This window comes from Phascolarctos cinereus, unplaced genomic scaffold (genome assembly GCF_003287225.1).
Source record: "Phascolarctos cinereus isolate Bilbo 61053 unplaced genomic scaffold, phaCin_HiC Scaffold_4;HRSCAF=312, whole genome shotgun sequence".
NCBI lineage: Eukaryota > Metazoa > Chordata > Mammalia > Diprotodontia > Phascolarctidae > Phascolarctos > Phascolarctos cinereus.
The window spans coordinates 185,370,170-185,384,163 of NW_027555847.1; the positions used below are offsets into that span (position 1 = coordinate 185,370,170).

The following is a 13,994-nucleotide window of genomic DNA, read 5'->3' on the forward strand; positions in this document are numbered from 1 at the left end:
TATTTTTATAGAAGGATTTTTTTCAATAGTGAAGAATGAGCTTGCATCTTCCTGTTAATTATACATTTTATAAATATTGTCTCTTACATCCTCACTCTTTGGGAGCTAAGGAGAGAGCCCAAGCCTCCAAACATACCTTTGCTGTTTTCAATACATCCTGAGTACCAAAAGACCACTTAGCTTTTCTCTGACAAGGAAATCAACCCTTTTGAGGCGAGGGATGGGGAATGAGGAAGAAAAGCACAAGAAAGTATGTACTTTTTTGTGTATTATATTAGGCACTGTGTCAAAGAAACCCTGAATGTTATTACAAATGTTAGTAGTATTCATGGAAAGAACATTGGGTTTGGAGTCAGAAGACTGGGGTTCTCTCCCAGCTCTGCCACTTAGATCACAGATTTAGAGATGGAAGAAACCTTGGAGGTCTTCCAGTCCTCCTAGTTCCTCATTTTACAGATGAGGAGATCGAGGCTTGGAGAGGAGAAGCATCTTGCTCAAGATGACCCAGGTAGCAAGTGGCAGATTTGGGAAGTGAACCCATATTTTCTGACTCCACCTCCAGTTCTTTTCTTCCTGTCCCCTGCTATCTACATCTGTGACCTTAGGCAAATCATGTGATGTCTCTGGGCTTCTTTTCATGGGAATCATAAATCTAGAGCTATAGGGACTCAGAAGCTATCTAGTCTAAACCCCTTATTTTACAGATTAGGCAATTGAGGTCCAGGAAAGCTAAAGACTTTGCCCAAGGTAAAATAACAACAACAACAGCAAACCATCAGAAATAAGAGTTAAACCCAGGTCCTCAGACCTCAGATCTAGAACATTCAACATTTGCACCATAATGCCTCTCTGTGTCAAGTAATGTCAAATCAAAAGCGTGTGTTAAGTTCCTACTAAGTACCAGGCACTTTGCTGAACACTAGGGATACAAAGAAAGGCAAATACAATTTATCTTTTCAGGAGCTCACAGTCTAGCTTGGCCAAATCCAAACTTCTCTGAACCTCTTTTCTCTTCATTGTAAAATGAGAAAGTTGGTCAAAGTCATATCTAAAGTGTCTCAAAACTCCAAATCTATTCATTGCTGGGAAACTTCCCCAAAGTTCTCTGAGATAGTACTAGTTTTCTTATGGCCACATGGTCAATTGGGGTAGGAAGCCAAGTGACCTAAATCATGCCTATAAGGTTAGGCCACTTCTCCCGTACTTTCAGATTTGTTGGCTTTCTCTGTTGTGAAAGTTGCTTTATACCATTGATGCTTCCAGAAGAGGAAGCCGCTGATATGATAGCTGCAGAGCCAAGTACACTATTATTACTCTGAAGGAGTTTACTGTTTGACATTCAGATCTGCTTTTCCCAGGCACAATCATAACAAAGGTTAGGCAAATGAGGCACTTTCCTCAGCAACCTGAAGCTTCCTATTCCATTATCTCAAGCAGGCCATACCATTAGGATAGAATATTTTTGCTGCAGGTGCAGAATCCACTAGTTACGGTATTATTACTAGGCACAGATGATCCATGGCACCTAGGATTACCCTTTTTTCCCATTTACCAGTTGGATTACCAGGCAAATTTTCCTGCTTGCAAAGGGTATGCTACATATCCATACACACACACACACACACATACACACACACACACACACACACACACACACACAAACATCTGGCTTTCTGGAAAAAAATGTACACAGGACACATTTTTGTTTCATCATATTATGATTTTGTCTGTCACTTTCTTAACTCTGGACAATAACAAAACGATAAACCAGGTCCTGATTTGTAGTATTTGCAGATTTCTGAAGTGTAAATGCTCACACTGAAAATTTAACAACCAACTCATGTAAGGCATTTAGAGCAGTCTCCAGTACACTCTTGCTGTTTCTTATACTTTTGAACTAGTTTCTGCCCTTTAATCCATGCTGAATCAATTAATCATTTGAGCATTCAATCAAGGGGTAGTTAGGTGGCTTAGTGAATAGAGCCCTGGACCTGGACCTGAGTTCAAATCCAGCTTCAGACCCTTAGCTCTGTGACCCTGGTTTTTCTCATCTTTACAATTAGGACAATAGTAGCACCTACCTCCCAGGGTTATTGTGAAGATCAAATGAGCTAATTGTAAAGTATTTGGCATTGTTCCTGGCACATAGTTTGCTCTACATAAATGTTAGCTCTTATTAAGTCCTTACTAAGAGATGGCTTCAGAGAACCAAAGTGAAGGCACTCCCTGCTCTTAGGGAACGTACATCTAATAAGGAAGACCAGGTGTGAATAAATAAATTCAGGGCAGCACTGGAGGGTAGGGCACTAACTAGTAGCTGCAGGGAATCAGGAACATCTTTAAGGTGGGGCTGGAGCCGAGTTTGAAGTGGAGAATAAGGCATGGTTTTGGATTTCTCTGGTTTTGGCATGTTTTACACTACAGACTTGATTCTTGTTGTCGGTTGGATTCTGTCCAAGTAGTCGTATGGAATCCTGGAATTCTCTGCACATTTGCAGTCGGGGTGAGGGGTGTGTTGATAGCGGATGATCTGAGTTCTCGTTCTTGTTCTGTCATTAACTCACAATGTGACCTGAAGCAGGTCACTTCCTAACCCTGGGTGTCAGTTTCCTCATTTGTCTCATGAAAGATTTGGACTAGTTGACTTCTAAGATTTCTCCTAGGTCTGACATTCTATGATTCCCTAGTTTATCTCTTAACCACATAACAATGTTTCCCCCCAGACTGTAGATTTAAAACTGTTTTTTAATCAATTAATCAATCAAAAAGCGTTTATTAAGTGCTTACTATGTTCTAGGCACCAAGTTGGTTATATTTTTTTTAAAAATGAAGGAAACAGTCCTTGCCCTCAAAGGGCTTACAATCTACTCTCTATTATGTTCTCTATTGAATTGACTAGATGTAGCCTTGCCTAGGAATAGGGCTGGGTAATGGGTGAAGGAGTTTGGAATTTTCTGCCCTGTTCCCTCTTTTGCAAGAGGGTTCAGTGCTCCATGGCAGTCCATTGGTTCACACACTTGATGTTCCATGTAGTCTTAGTGGAGTTCATTCTCCATTTGACTTGACTTCCAACAGTCTGCGAACCAACGATAATGTCTTCTCCTTTTCAGAAATGGGCAAAATTTCTTCGTGATTTTGAAATCTTCAAGCAGGCATGTATACCATGGGAAAATAAAATCAAAGCTGTTGAAAGTAAGTGATCATTAAACCATGGTGGGGGATGGTGGTAGGGGAAGGGGGATTGTCTAGGATAAATTGTTGATTTCAGCCAGATTTGCCAAGTTTGTCAAATGTCTTTCCCTGTCGTTGACTCATTAGAAAGAAAGAAAAAAGGGGAAAAAAAACACACCTCTTTATAGTTGTCTCTTTCATGCTGTGAAGCTTCCCACAATGTAAATAACTATACATATTGAGTATATATCAGCCCAGGAGAAAGAATTATTTAGCTCCACCCTCACTTCTTAGACTAAAGCAAAACTTTTCTTATGTGACTCTGTGTTACTTTCTGCTCTACATAGGCTGAATGATGCCCTGTGCAATGGCACCTCATTATATGGTTGTTTCAGCAGAGATTTTATTCTTATGATGAATATAACATTAAATGTGTATGATCCTTATGAATATGATACAATAATCCTAACAATTAACAATGAATTATTTTCATAGGGAGCCTATTTTAGGACTCATTTTAAAATTTCTGCTATATAATAAACATTGATAAAGTAGGAAGCTGCCATATAGATAATGGAGAAAATTCATTTTCTAATCAAAAAGTTTAATAAGTAAAGTATCCCAGGATTTTAAGATAGATCCCATTACTTAAAAATTAATTAAATTTTTTAAAGTTTTGTTTTGATAGATAGATAGAGATAGGGATGTGCAGACCTGTGATTTCATTCATTGGTACCCAAAACTTCCTCATGAAGAAACTACTAGTAAATGTTAGCACCTTCTCAACAACTTATAAATAGTCTTAAAGAGTTATAGGGCTTTCTAGAGCACTGAGAAGTTAAGTGATTTGTTCAGGGCTGCACAAGCAATGGATGTCTTCCTGTTCTAAGACCAATGTTCTATCCGTTATATCACACACTGTGCCCTTTAAAAAGGTAAAGTATATTCTAATCTAGAGAAATGACAACTTGCCAGCAAATGTAACTCCCCACTCTTGTCCCTCACATTTTAACGGAATACATAGAAGTGTTTTTTTTTCTATCTCTATCATTTAGAACCAACTACCAACCAATTGTATTTGACCTGAATTATGTTGCTCTGAGTCTTGTCCTCATTGAAGTGATTGCAGTCATTATGTATATGGTGCTTTGGATTCTGCTCTTTAGCAACCTATAAATAATTTCCTTAATTAAGAAGGGAATTCAAGAAAATATGGAAATAGCTTTTGTTGACAGCCCAAATCAAGCAGTCACCTTGCTGCAATTTCCCAATGCTTTGATATCCAGGGATTTTGAATAGGATCTGATTCCCGCCCCCTCGAACCACATACACACTTCTTCCTCTCTAAATCATGAGAAAAGAGCTTCCTGCAGGGTAAGTAAAATGGCATGTAATTAAAATAGTGACTCAATAGAAAGATACCCCAGGTGATACTTCCTTGATATGATTGGATAACTTTTAGTAATGTGTCTCTCTCTTTGGTCTCTGACTCTGTCTCTTATTTTAAAATGGAAACAATTTAAATTACCAAATTAATCATTACTTATTTTTATCTGGGGTATGGTGGAAAGAGTACTGGAGTCATAGGGTCTAGGTTTAAATCTCAGCCATGACATTTGCCACCTGTGTGATCTTAATCAAGTGACATCTTTCTGATTTTGTTTCCTCATCTGTTATGAGAAAGACTTTGGCTAGATGAACCCTAAGCTCTAAATCTATGATGCGGTATTTTAGTTTGTAAAACATTTTTCTCATAACTATAGAGGCAAGTGCTGTGGGTATCGTTGTTCCCCTTTCACAGATGTGAAAACTGAGGCTAAAAAAAGGTTAAGTGAATTGCTCAGAGCACAGAACTGGTAAGTAGTGGGAGCTAGAGTATAGATTTGAAGCCAGTTTTTCTGACTTGGTATAATGCTCTTTCTACTATGTCATGGAAGTGACACTTCAAGCATTTCAAAATAAAAGATACATAGTGGAAGCTTTTGTCTGCATCTTCACAGCAGTACTACAGAGCAGACCAGATAATACTTCCATTCACTTCCCAACCTTCAGATCTATGATTCTAGTCTAGTGGAAGGAGCACTGGGTTTAGAGAAAGGAGATGAATTCTACTCCCAATGCTACACTGACTAGAAACATGATTTCTGGACAAGCCACTTGTTTTCTTCCTCTGGAAAATGTTAAGGTTTGTGTAAGTAATCTTCAAATTCCTTTCTGATAGTTTTGCCATTTTCCAGTGAATTTCAGATATATGTTATTTCTTCCCAACTTTCTGTCTTTATGACCTTCCAAGGTCCAGAGAAAACCTTGATTTATCTAATTACTTTGAATCCATTTCACTTCAGCTTAAATGCCAGGCTGCTCAAACTTGTCATATCTAACTTTCCCTCTGAGTATGATTTTCATAAGACTCATTGTTCGCTGCTCCTATACCTGTCATGCTCACAGACACTGTTCCTCACTCACCAAACTAAACACCACACATGCATTAACCTTAATTGTTTTGTTTCTTGTTCATTCCCATTGTAACCTCTTTGGCAAAGTCTAAGCTCCAGTATGTGTGTGGGCTCACTCTTCATACGAGAAACAATCCCGAGGAACTTGTTTGTTATCAATGACTTAGTTTGTCTTCTGATGACCTTGACCCAATCTCTTCTGGTTTGACCTAAGTGTAGCCTTCTGGAGGCCATCTCCTACTGACCCTCCTCTCCCATCCCAATCCTGTAGGCGACCAATGAATCTTGTGCCACTTCTTCAAGGTTGGGTCTTATCCATTCATCTTATCTTCCCCTGAATTTCTTCAGACAAAATGCTTGTGAATAATGAAACTATATATTCTTAAAGATAAAGCTGAATCTAACAAGATTATTGTGAGTACAATTAAGGAGCTTTCAATTTCTCATCCTTGACTTGAGCCAACTGCTGTTCAGAACGCCCCTCCTCCATACCTCCATCCCCTTTCCTGTCTCCAGTGATCTCAGCTCCTGGCAAAGTTTAGCTACCAGGACAGCTATAGCAAAAATAAATTATTTAAATAAGAATGGGCTTTTTCACCTGCATTACCTAGTCAGATTTCCTAGTTAAGCTGCCCTGAATTCACTTCATTTGTATAAAACTAAGCTGTATTTATTGATTGACTCATTACAGAGTATTTTAAAGGATAGGTTTCTACACCTGTTCTTGAAAAGCATGCCTGTGGCATATTAGAAGAGCAAAGAATCCCACAATCCTTTTGACCACACACACTCTCTACACACACAACAGCTACAAGTTGTTTTTCTTAGAGGCATTTTTAAAAATCATAATTAGTCATATAATGAAATGGTAATGATTTGATGGCATGAGGCAGTGATTTCTTGATTTCTTGCATATTTACTGATTTTTGCATGAGGTTATTATGCAAGCACACATCTCTTTAACTATATAAAAAAGGTTTGATTTCTTAAACTATTAAATGAAAATCATAAGGAGAATATATTATTTTGACTGATAGCTAAGATGAAGCATAAAGACTTATATACTATTAACTTCTTAGACTTGGTTTAGAAGTTATCCTATCAAAGAAAGACAAATAAATAAACTGACACCAAGAAGTTTTTATTCAATTTTTTAAAATTGCTGATTGCTTGCTAAATGCAATGCAGGTGCTATGGATATAAAATGAAAAAAATATTTTCTGCCCTCTAGGAACTTAGATTTTACCTAGGAAATACATTTAACAGATATATAAATACAATATAATTCAAGGAGGAGGGGAAGAGGAGAAAGAAGCTGAGTAGAGCCCTGGAGAAAGCTGACTTGGTCATACTTGCCCCTTTGGGATATTATTTTGGTAGCTGTGCAGAAGATGAACAGAAGAAGGAATCTGAATGTATGAATGACTTGGCTAAGCCAGTGGTCAATTTTAGATATCTAAGCAAGAGAAAGATCACATTTGAAATGCTAGTATGGTGCTGTGAAAAGAACCTTGGATTTGGAATCAGTGAGACTTCTGTTCTGATCCCAGCTCTACAGCTTACTGCCTGCATGACTGAGCAAGTCATAGAACCAGCCTTTCTGGGATTGTTTTCTTCTCAGTAAAATGAAGGAGTCGAACTCTAAGTTCTCATCTAGCTAAAAGTCTATGATTCCATAACCAGATTATTTTATAGTTACTGGACAGCAAACCATTAAAAGAGTTAGATGGGAAAAAAAATAGCCATTTACCAAGATCCTAGAAAACATATATCTCTTAAGAAATTGCCTACATTGGTTTTTGTGTGTGTGTGTGTGTGTGTGTGTGTGTGTGTGTGTGCTTAACCTTATAATAACTTCACTTAAAGTATTATAGCTGGAAGGCATTGTTGTGTGAAAAGTAGAAGGTATTTGGCTAGAAATTCTTTGCCATTCTGTTGGTGGCTGAGAATCTATGAGCTAGGTAGGCACTCTCTGAATCTCTCTGACCTTCACCTTCCTCATTAAAAAAAAAAAATTTTAAATCATGTGTCCCAGAGCTCTTCACAGAGATGCTTGAAGAAACTGAATGGTATTTTGAATGCCAGAGGGTTTTATTGGCATGCTAAGCCCGTGAAAGGCACAAGCACAAAGCCCAAGGGTTACCCACAGGGTTGCTCTTTATTAACAATGCTTTCCTGAACAGCTTGCTGAAGACCCTTGACACTTTAGCCTCTGGGAAGCATACCCTATTTGAAACCCAAATTAGTATTTCAGCCACTCTAGAGAAGATTAAATAATTGTCCATCTTTTAAAAATATTGATGGTTTTTATTTTTACACCATATTCATTTAAAATTTTATTTTTCTTCTGAATTTAATGCATATTGATTAAAAAGAAGATTTCATTTATCAAATAAAAGAGGAAAAGAGGATAACAAATAAAACTGTGAATCTCTTTATGTACAGCTTGCTTTCTTAACTTTTAATAATTATATATTTAATATTTAAAATATGTACTTCTTTTCTGTATTTCCTTCTGACCTCCTTCTGCTCTCTTTTGTACATTTGAAAAAGGCTTTAATGCCCCGTTTTTCTTTCTTCTTTTTTTATAACACTATCACTAGCTCCCCCTCCCACCAATCCATCTCTCTGTAAAAAGAAAAAGTGAAACACCAGTATTGTAGCAAATAAGAATAATCAAGCAAAACAAATCTGCACAATTGCCAACATCATATTTGTTACTGAATATTTTCCCGTCTCCCCCCCAAACCTATTCTTGTAAACAATGATTAGAAAAGAAAAGAAAAAAAAATTGGCAAAATAGCCAACACATCCACCCTGTCTGACTGTATTTTCAATATTCCACACCCATATTCCCTTGCTTCTGTACTCACATATCCTCAAGATTTGTCTAGAGATAAGTTTGATCACTATAATTACACATTCAATGTAGTCATTATGTATATTACTTTGGATTGACAAAACCAGTAACGACAGGAAAAGAGGATGAGTTGGTCATATAGCAAGGGCAAGGTTTGACAGGTGGATAGCATCTCGACATCAAAGTGTCAAGGGTCCTCAGCAATCTGTTCGGGAAAGTATTATTAACATAGTGCAACCCTGTGTGTAGCCTTGGGCTCTATGCTTCTTTAGAACAGTTGAAGTTTTCCATTGGTGTCCTTCGTGTCAGAGAAATCAAGAAAAGCCTATATATCACATAAAGTAGATACCCTATGCCAAAGCACTCCAGTGTCTTTGCCCCCCTCAACAACAAAAAAACAAACTCCAAATAGGGTCATGAAGAGTTGGACATGACTGAAACAATTGAACAACATCATACTTATCCTTGCTAATTTCAATGAACACTGCTGTGTTCAGATGAGTCATTGAACTCACTGATGTGGGTATTCCTTCCACCTATGTAGATCTCAACATATATTTTCAACCTGTGGAATTCTTTTCTATGTCTTTATTCAACTCCTCCAGGGAAAAGAACAATATCTGACTTACAGTGCTTTACTCTCTCAGGGTCTCAGTTTCCTTCCTCATCAGTAAAATGTGGAGATTGGGCTTGTTGACCCTTAAGGCTAAAGTTTGAAAATATGATTTGTCCTGGGGTAACTTGAGTCCTCCAGGAGATTATTTTACTCAACTTGGGACCACTTAATGCCTTCTCTTTCTTTGTTCAGTGGTCCTTGGATAAGAAGCCTGCATGAAAGTATTTTGTTTCCAGGCAAGAATTTATTGATCCTGGATAACTGTAGAAGTGAGCAGGCTCCAGGTAATGAATTTGTAGTCCATTCCATTCAATAAAACATGGAGTGACCTAAGCCATGAAGCGTCCTTAGCTGATTAAGTGCCCACTGGGTCCTTATCAGAGAAAATGGATAACCCAGTAATGAAAAGATATGAAATCATTGGGAGCCAACTAAATGATCAAATGTCGAAAGAGGGGCTGAGCTGCTTTAGCATTAATGTTATCTCAGATAATGTGTCTGGTTACAGTGGTTTGTCATGTTTATCAAAACCAGATACTATTAGAAATTTTTTTTTGCTTCTTACACTTTCATGACGTAAAATATAGATGTACCTTTCTTAAATTATGCTCAAGTGATTTCTTATGTAGGAATGCAATAATGATCATAAATTGGATTTAGATTTAATGCTACTGATCTCTGAGACCCTATTCCTACTCTATCATCCTATTGTATTCTATTCTATCCTTTTTTTTCTTTTTGGAGGATGAAGGTATACCTGTGATTTCATTGATGTAGAGAACTTCTATGGAAACTTCCTCATTTGATGCAAATAGCCACATCCATTGTAATTTACAGTTTTAGAGAGTTGCCTGGGTGTCTTGGGAGGTTAAGTGACTTACTTGCTCATATTCTCCCATGTGTCAGAGGCAGGACTTGAACCTAGCTCTTTCCTAATCCAAGATTGGCCCTCTATCCACCTTCCCATACTGGCTTGCTCTTCATTTACTCTTCAAACCTCTTTCTGGTAAGAAAAAAAAAGCATCTTTGTGTTATTAGAATAAATGCTGATTATTGAAAGAATGTCCTAAATTTCTTGGAGATAGATATATTGGAAATGGGAATTGGGCATTTTATCAATATAGACAATGGAATTTCCTTTCCCCACCCTAACTTTTGGGGTCAAGGTACAAGAAAGATATGAGTCTGGTGATATACAATAGGGCAGAAAAAAGTGTTTGATATAGGTAGTGGCTGGTTGGGACCTTCATATTTTTGGTGTTCTAGAAGGTAAGCTTCTTGAGGGCAATAACTGTTTCTTCTTCTTCTTCTTCTTCTTAACGTTATTATTAGCTTCCATAGTTCTAGACACTTCATTTTATCAAATCAAATTGAACTGTTTAATTTTATTAAATACCCTAGGGAGAAACTAACAACTATATTCTTTTTTAACTTACAGTGACAATCACAAAATTACTTGCCTCTGTAAAAGTAAAAGATTTCAAATGTCTTCTTATTGTTGCTATTCTTCTTCCTAGTCTTTTTTTTTGGGGGGGGGAAGGGTGGAAAATGGACTAATATTAGTTTGAATATGCTATTTTATTCCTTTCGCTTAGCCATAATATTAAATAAAGAGAACTTTCCATTACCCAAAGGTTCTAGATGAATATAGAAGTTAACTGGAAATTTTCATCCTGTCACACACAGCTGCAGAACAATGCCTGTGGACACATTAACTTGGCAGGCAGAATAAGTTATAGTGGTTCTCTGGGATGAAGGCATTGTATAACTGTGAGAAGAAATGCTTAGCTTTGAATAGTAACAAACTGTGGCAATAACAGTCTGAGCTACAAAGTAGCTTTCCCTTGTTTGAAGTACAGCACTCACTGGGATGTTACTCCCCCAGCTTGCACTGGCATGAACGCTTGCAGGTTGGTTACTGAAAGGGGTGACTGATACCTCAATTAACCCTGTGCATGTTACTCTCTGCATTCTATAGCTCCAAAGTCCCCACTGGTGTGCTTCCCAATAACAATCAACCAATAGACTCAATCAGCTTTTAGAGAAGGCGTTTACGAAGAAAATATAAGAATAGTTGGTTCAAAACATTCCCCTTCAAAACTTATGGCTCACTCTTGAAAAATACACACAGCACCAATGAGAAGAATGTTCTCACATGTAGGGTACACTAGTAATGAGATAGACATGTAGGGACCATGTGTGGCAAAAAAACAGGTAATTTGTAACTCCTGGTACTGCTTAAAATACCCTTCTTTCATCCCAAGTCTCCTTGGACTAAGTTGCTCCTCTAGGCTCTGATGATCAATTCTTTCCTTGAGTTCAAAACCAGCACTCTTTCGGTCTTGAAGGGTCATGCTCCTTGAAGCTGCCAGCTTCCTTTGGTGACTGAATTTATTTGTCCTTTAGGTGTCTTTCAATGCCTAGTGTAGACCATTTCCTTGTTATCAGCTGCTATACTCCGAGGATACTTCAGATGCCACCTTGAAGGCCTTCCAGAATTTGCGGATCTTTCAAAACTCAAACATATTTCTTGTCCTAAAATAGATAGATAGATACATAGGTAGATAGATAGACAGATGGACAGACAGACAGATAGACAGATAGATAGATAGATAGATAGATAGATAGATAGATAGATAGATAGATAGATAAAGAAAGAGATAGATGTAGGTATAGATACATGCATTTTCTCTAACTGTCCCCTGTGCCTGGAATGCTCTACCTCCTCAATTCTGACTAGTGAGCTCTCTGGCTTCCTCTGAGTCCCAACTAAAATCTTACATTCTGTAGGAAATCTTCCCAAATTGTTCTTAATTCCTGTGCCTTCCTTCCTACTGTTAATTATTCCCTATTTACCCTTTATGTAGCTCACTTTGTATATATTTGTTTGAATGTTGTCTCTCCCATTAGATCCTAAGCTGTTTGAGGGCATGGGCTATCTTTTGCCACTTTTTATATCCTGAGCACTAAGCATGGTGCCTGGCACAGAGTGGGCACTTAATAAATGTTTTAATTGATTGATATATTAGTATACTTTTTCACCTAAGATCAGGAAAGAATAAACACAAAGGTACAGAAGCAGCAGTGGCTGGGTAGGTGAATGGGGCCAACTGCCCCTCTCTCCTAACTTGATGTAGGCACATCGAAACAGTCCAGCCTTACTGACTTACCAGGAAGGAAAGAGAGTCAGAGGTATATGCTGCACCTGTTGTAGTAGATAGAGATTCAGCCTTGGAGCCAGGAAAACCTGGATTTAAGTGGCTCCTCTGGTATGTATTGGCTATGTGATCCTGGGCAAATTATTTAAATTCTCAGAATTCTTGAGAGCTCTCTGACTTGCTAGAGAGAGTTTCTCACAGGGAGTTTGCTATACCAGTGAAATCACAGGTCTAATTCCTATTCGTAAATGACTCATCAGCCGGTTATGGAATTCTTCATTTTCCCACAGTATTAAATCCTTTGGTGATAAATCATACATGGTTAGCTGTAGGCTCACACAAGTTCCACAAGGTGAAATAGAACCAGGCAGGGAATATCTGCACATGCAATTTAAAGGGTTGGTTGCCAAATATTCTTTCCAGTCACACCTATAAACAGGCGAAGAGTGTTGGTTTTAGAGTCAGAGAACAGATGTGATATTTTAAGCTAAAACTTTTTCTTGGGGTGGTAAGGAAAATAAGAATTTCTTTTGATTCTTTTTTTTTCTTTTCTATAGGCCAGTTTGGGTCATCGGTTGCCTCTTATTTTCATTTTTTACGGTGGATGTATGGAGTGAATATGGTTCTCTTTGTACTGACATTTAGCCTTATCATGTTACCTGAGGTGAGACTATGATTACTAATTTGGAAATCACATTTAAGTAACTTTCACACTAGACCAATAACTCTCAAAAGGTTTTTTCTTTTATCCTTAAGGAAGAATAAGATGATTGCCAGGTGATTTAGAGATGTCAAAATACTACCCTTATAGGGATGCTCTGATGCCTTTTGGCATTTGGACAAGTTTGCCATAGAGATCTACTTACTAATGACCTCAAGAATATATGTTCCTGATTTTTGAAAGGAAGAATGGCTTGTTGTGTGACTTTTTTTCCTAGAGAAAATCCATCCAGGCAATCAGACACACACAAGGTAGGATTGGGTGGGGGGAGTCATACTTAAGCTGACCACAAGTCTAGAAGTAGGGTAGAAAAGGAGACAGATTGGGGAAGAAAGTGGATAGCAGGGCTAATTCGAGGAAGGAGGTAGGGCAGGTTCAGAGCATGAGACAAAATGCAGTGTCTGCATAAAATTGACCAGAACTCTTTGCTTAATGATTATCAAGAGATACATGATTGACTTTATGGGAGAAGAAAAGTGATAGTATACAATAATTTTCAAAATACTTTGCTCAGTGCAAACATTTCTTCAACTTAAATTGACAAATATTTGTTGAATACTTATGGTCTATAAGAAATTTGCTATATCTCAAAATGCTGGAACATTTTATACCCCACTTCCCATAGCCAGGGATCATTGTTCAGTTGTATGAACTAGCTTGGGTAAAAATAATATCTTACATTTCAGTATTAGCTTTAACCTTACAGAACACTTTCATGCTTATGATCTCATTTGATCATATTGTAACTTTCAAAAGTAAGGTTAGTATTATCTTTATTCAACAAATGAAGAAACTAAATCACTGGAAGGATAATGGGCTTGCCCTCAAGGAGCTTATATTTGGCCAGGTAAGAAAGCTATAGCAATATTCTAGGCAGCAGGTAAGAATTAGAACTAGGGTGGTTGCTAAGTGATGAGAAGTACACACACACACACACACACACACACACACACACACACACACATTCACATACATACACACATATAAAATCCTGTGAAATGACAAGACCTCA

At 37.7% G+C, this 13,994-nt stretch overlaps 1 protein-coding gene across 1 annotated transcript in view; it reads left to right on the forward strand.

The window, feature by feature from the left end:
* TMC1 (transmembrane channel like 1) overlaps nucleotides 1-13,994 on the forward strand; it is a 226,033-nt gene that overhangs the window by 134,411 nt on the left and 77,628 nt on the right. The window contains exons 8-9 of the mRNA XM_078151730.1: nucleotides 3,111-3,192; nucleotides 12,819-12,925. Coding sequence (XP_078007856.1) covers nucleotides 3,111-3,192; nucleotides 12,819-12,925 — 189 coding nt within the window. The remainder of the gene's footprint in view (nucleotides 1-3,110; nucleotides 3,193-12,818; nucleotides 12,926-13,994) is intronic.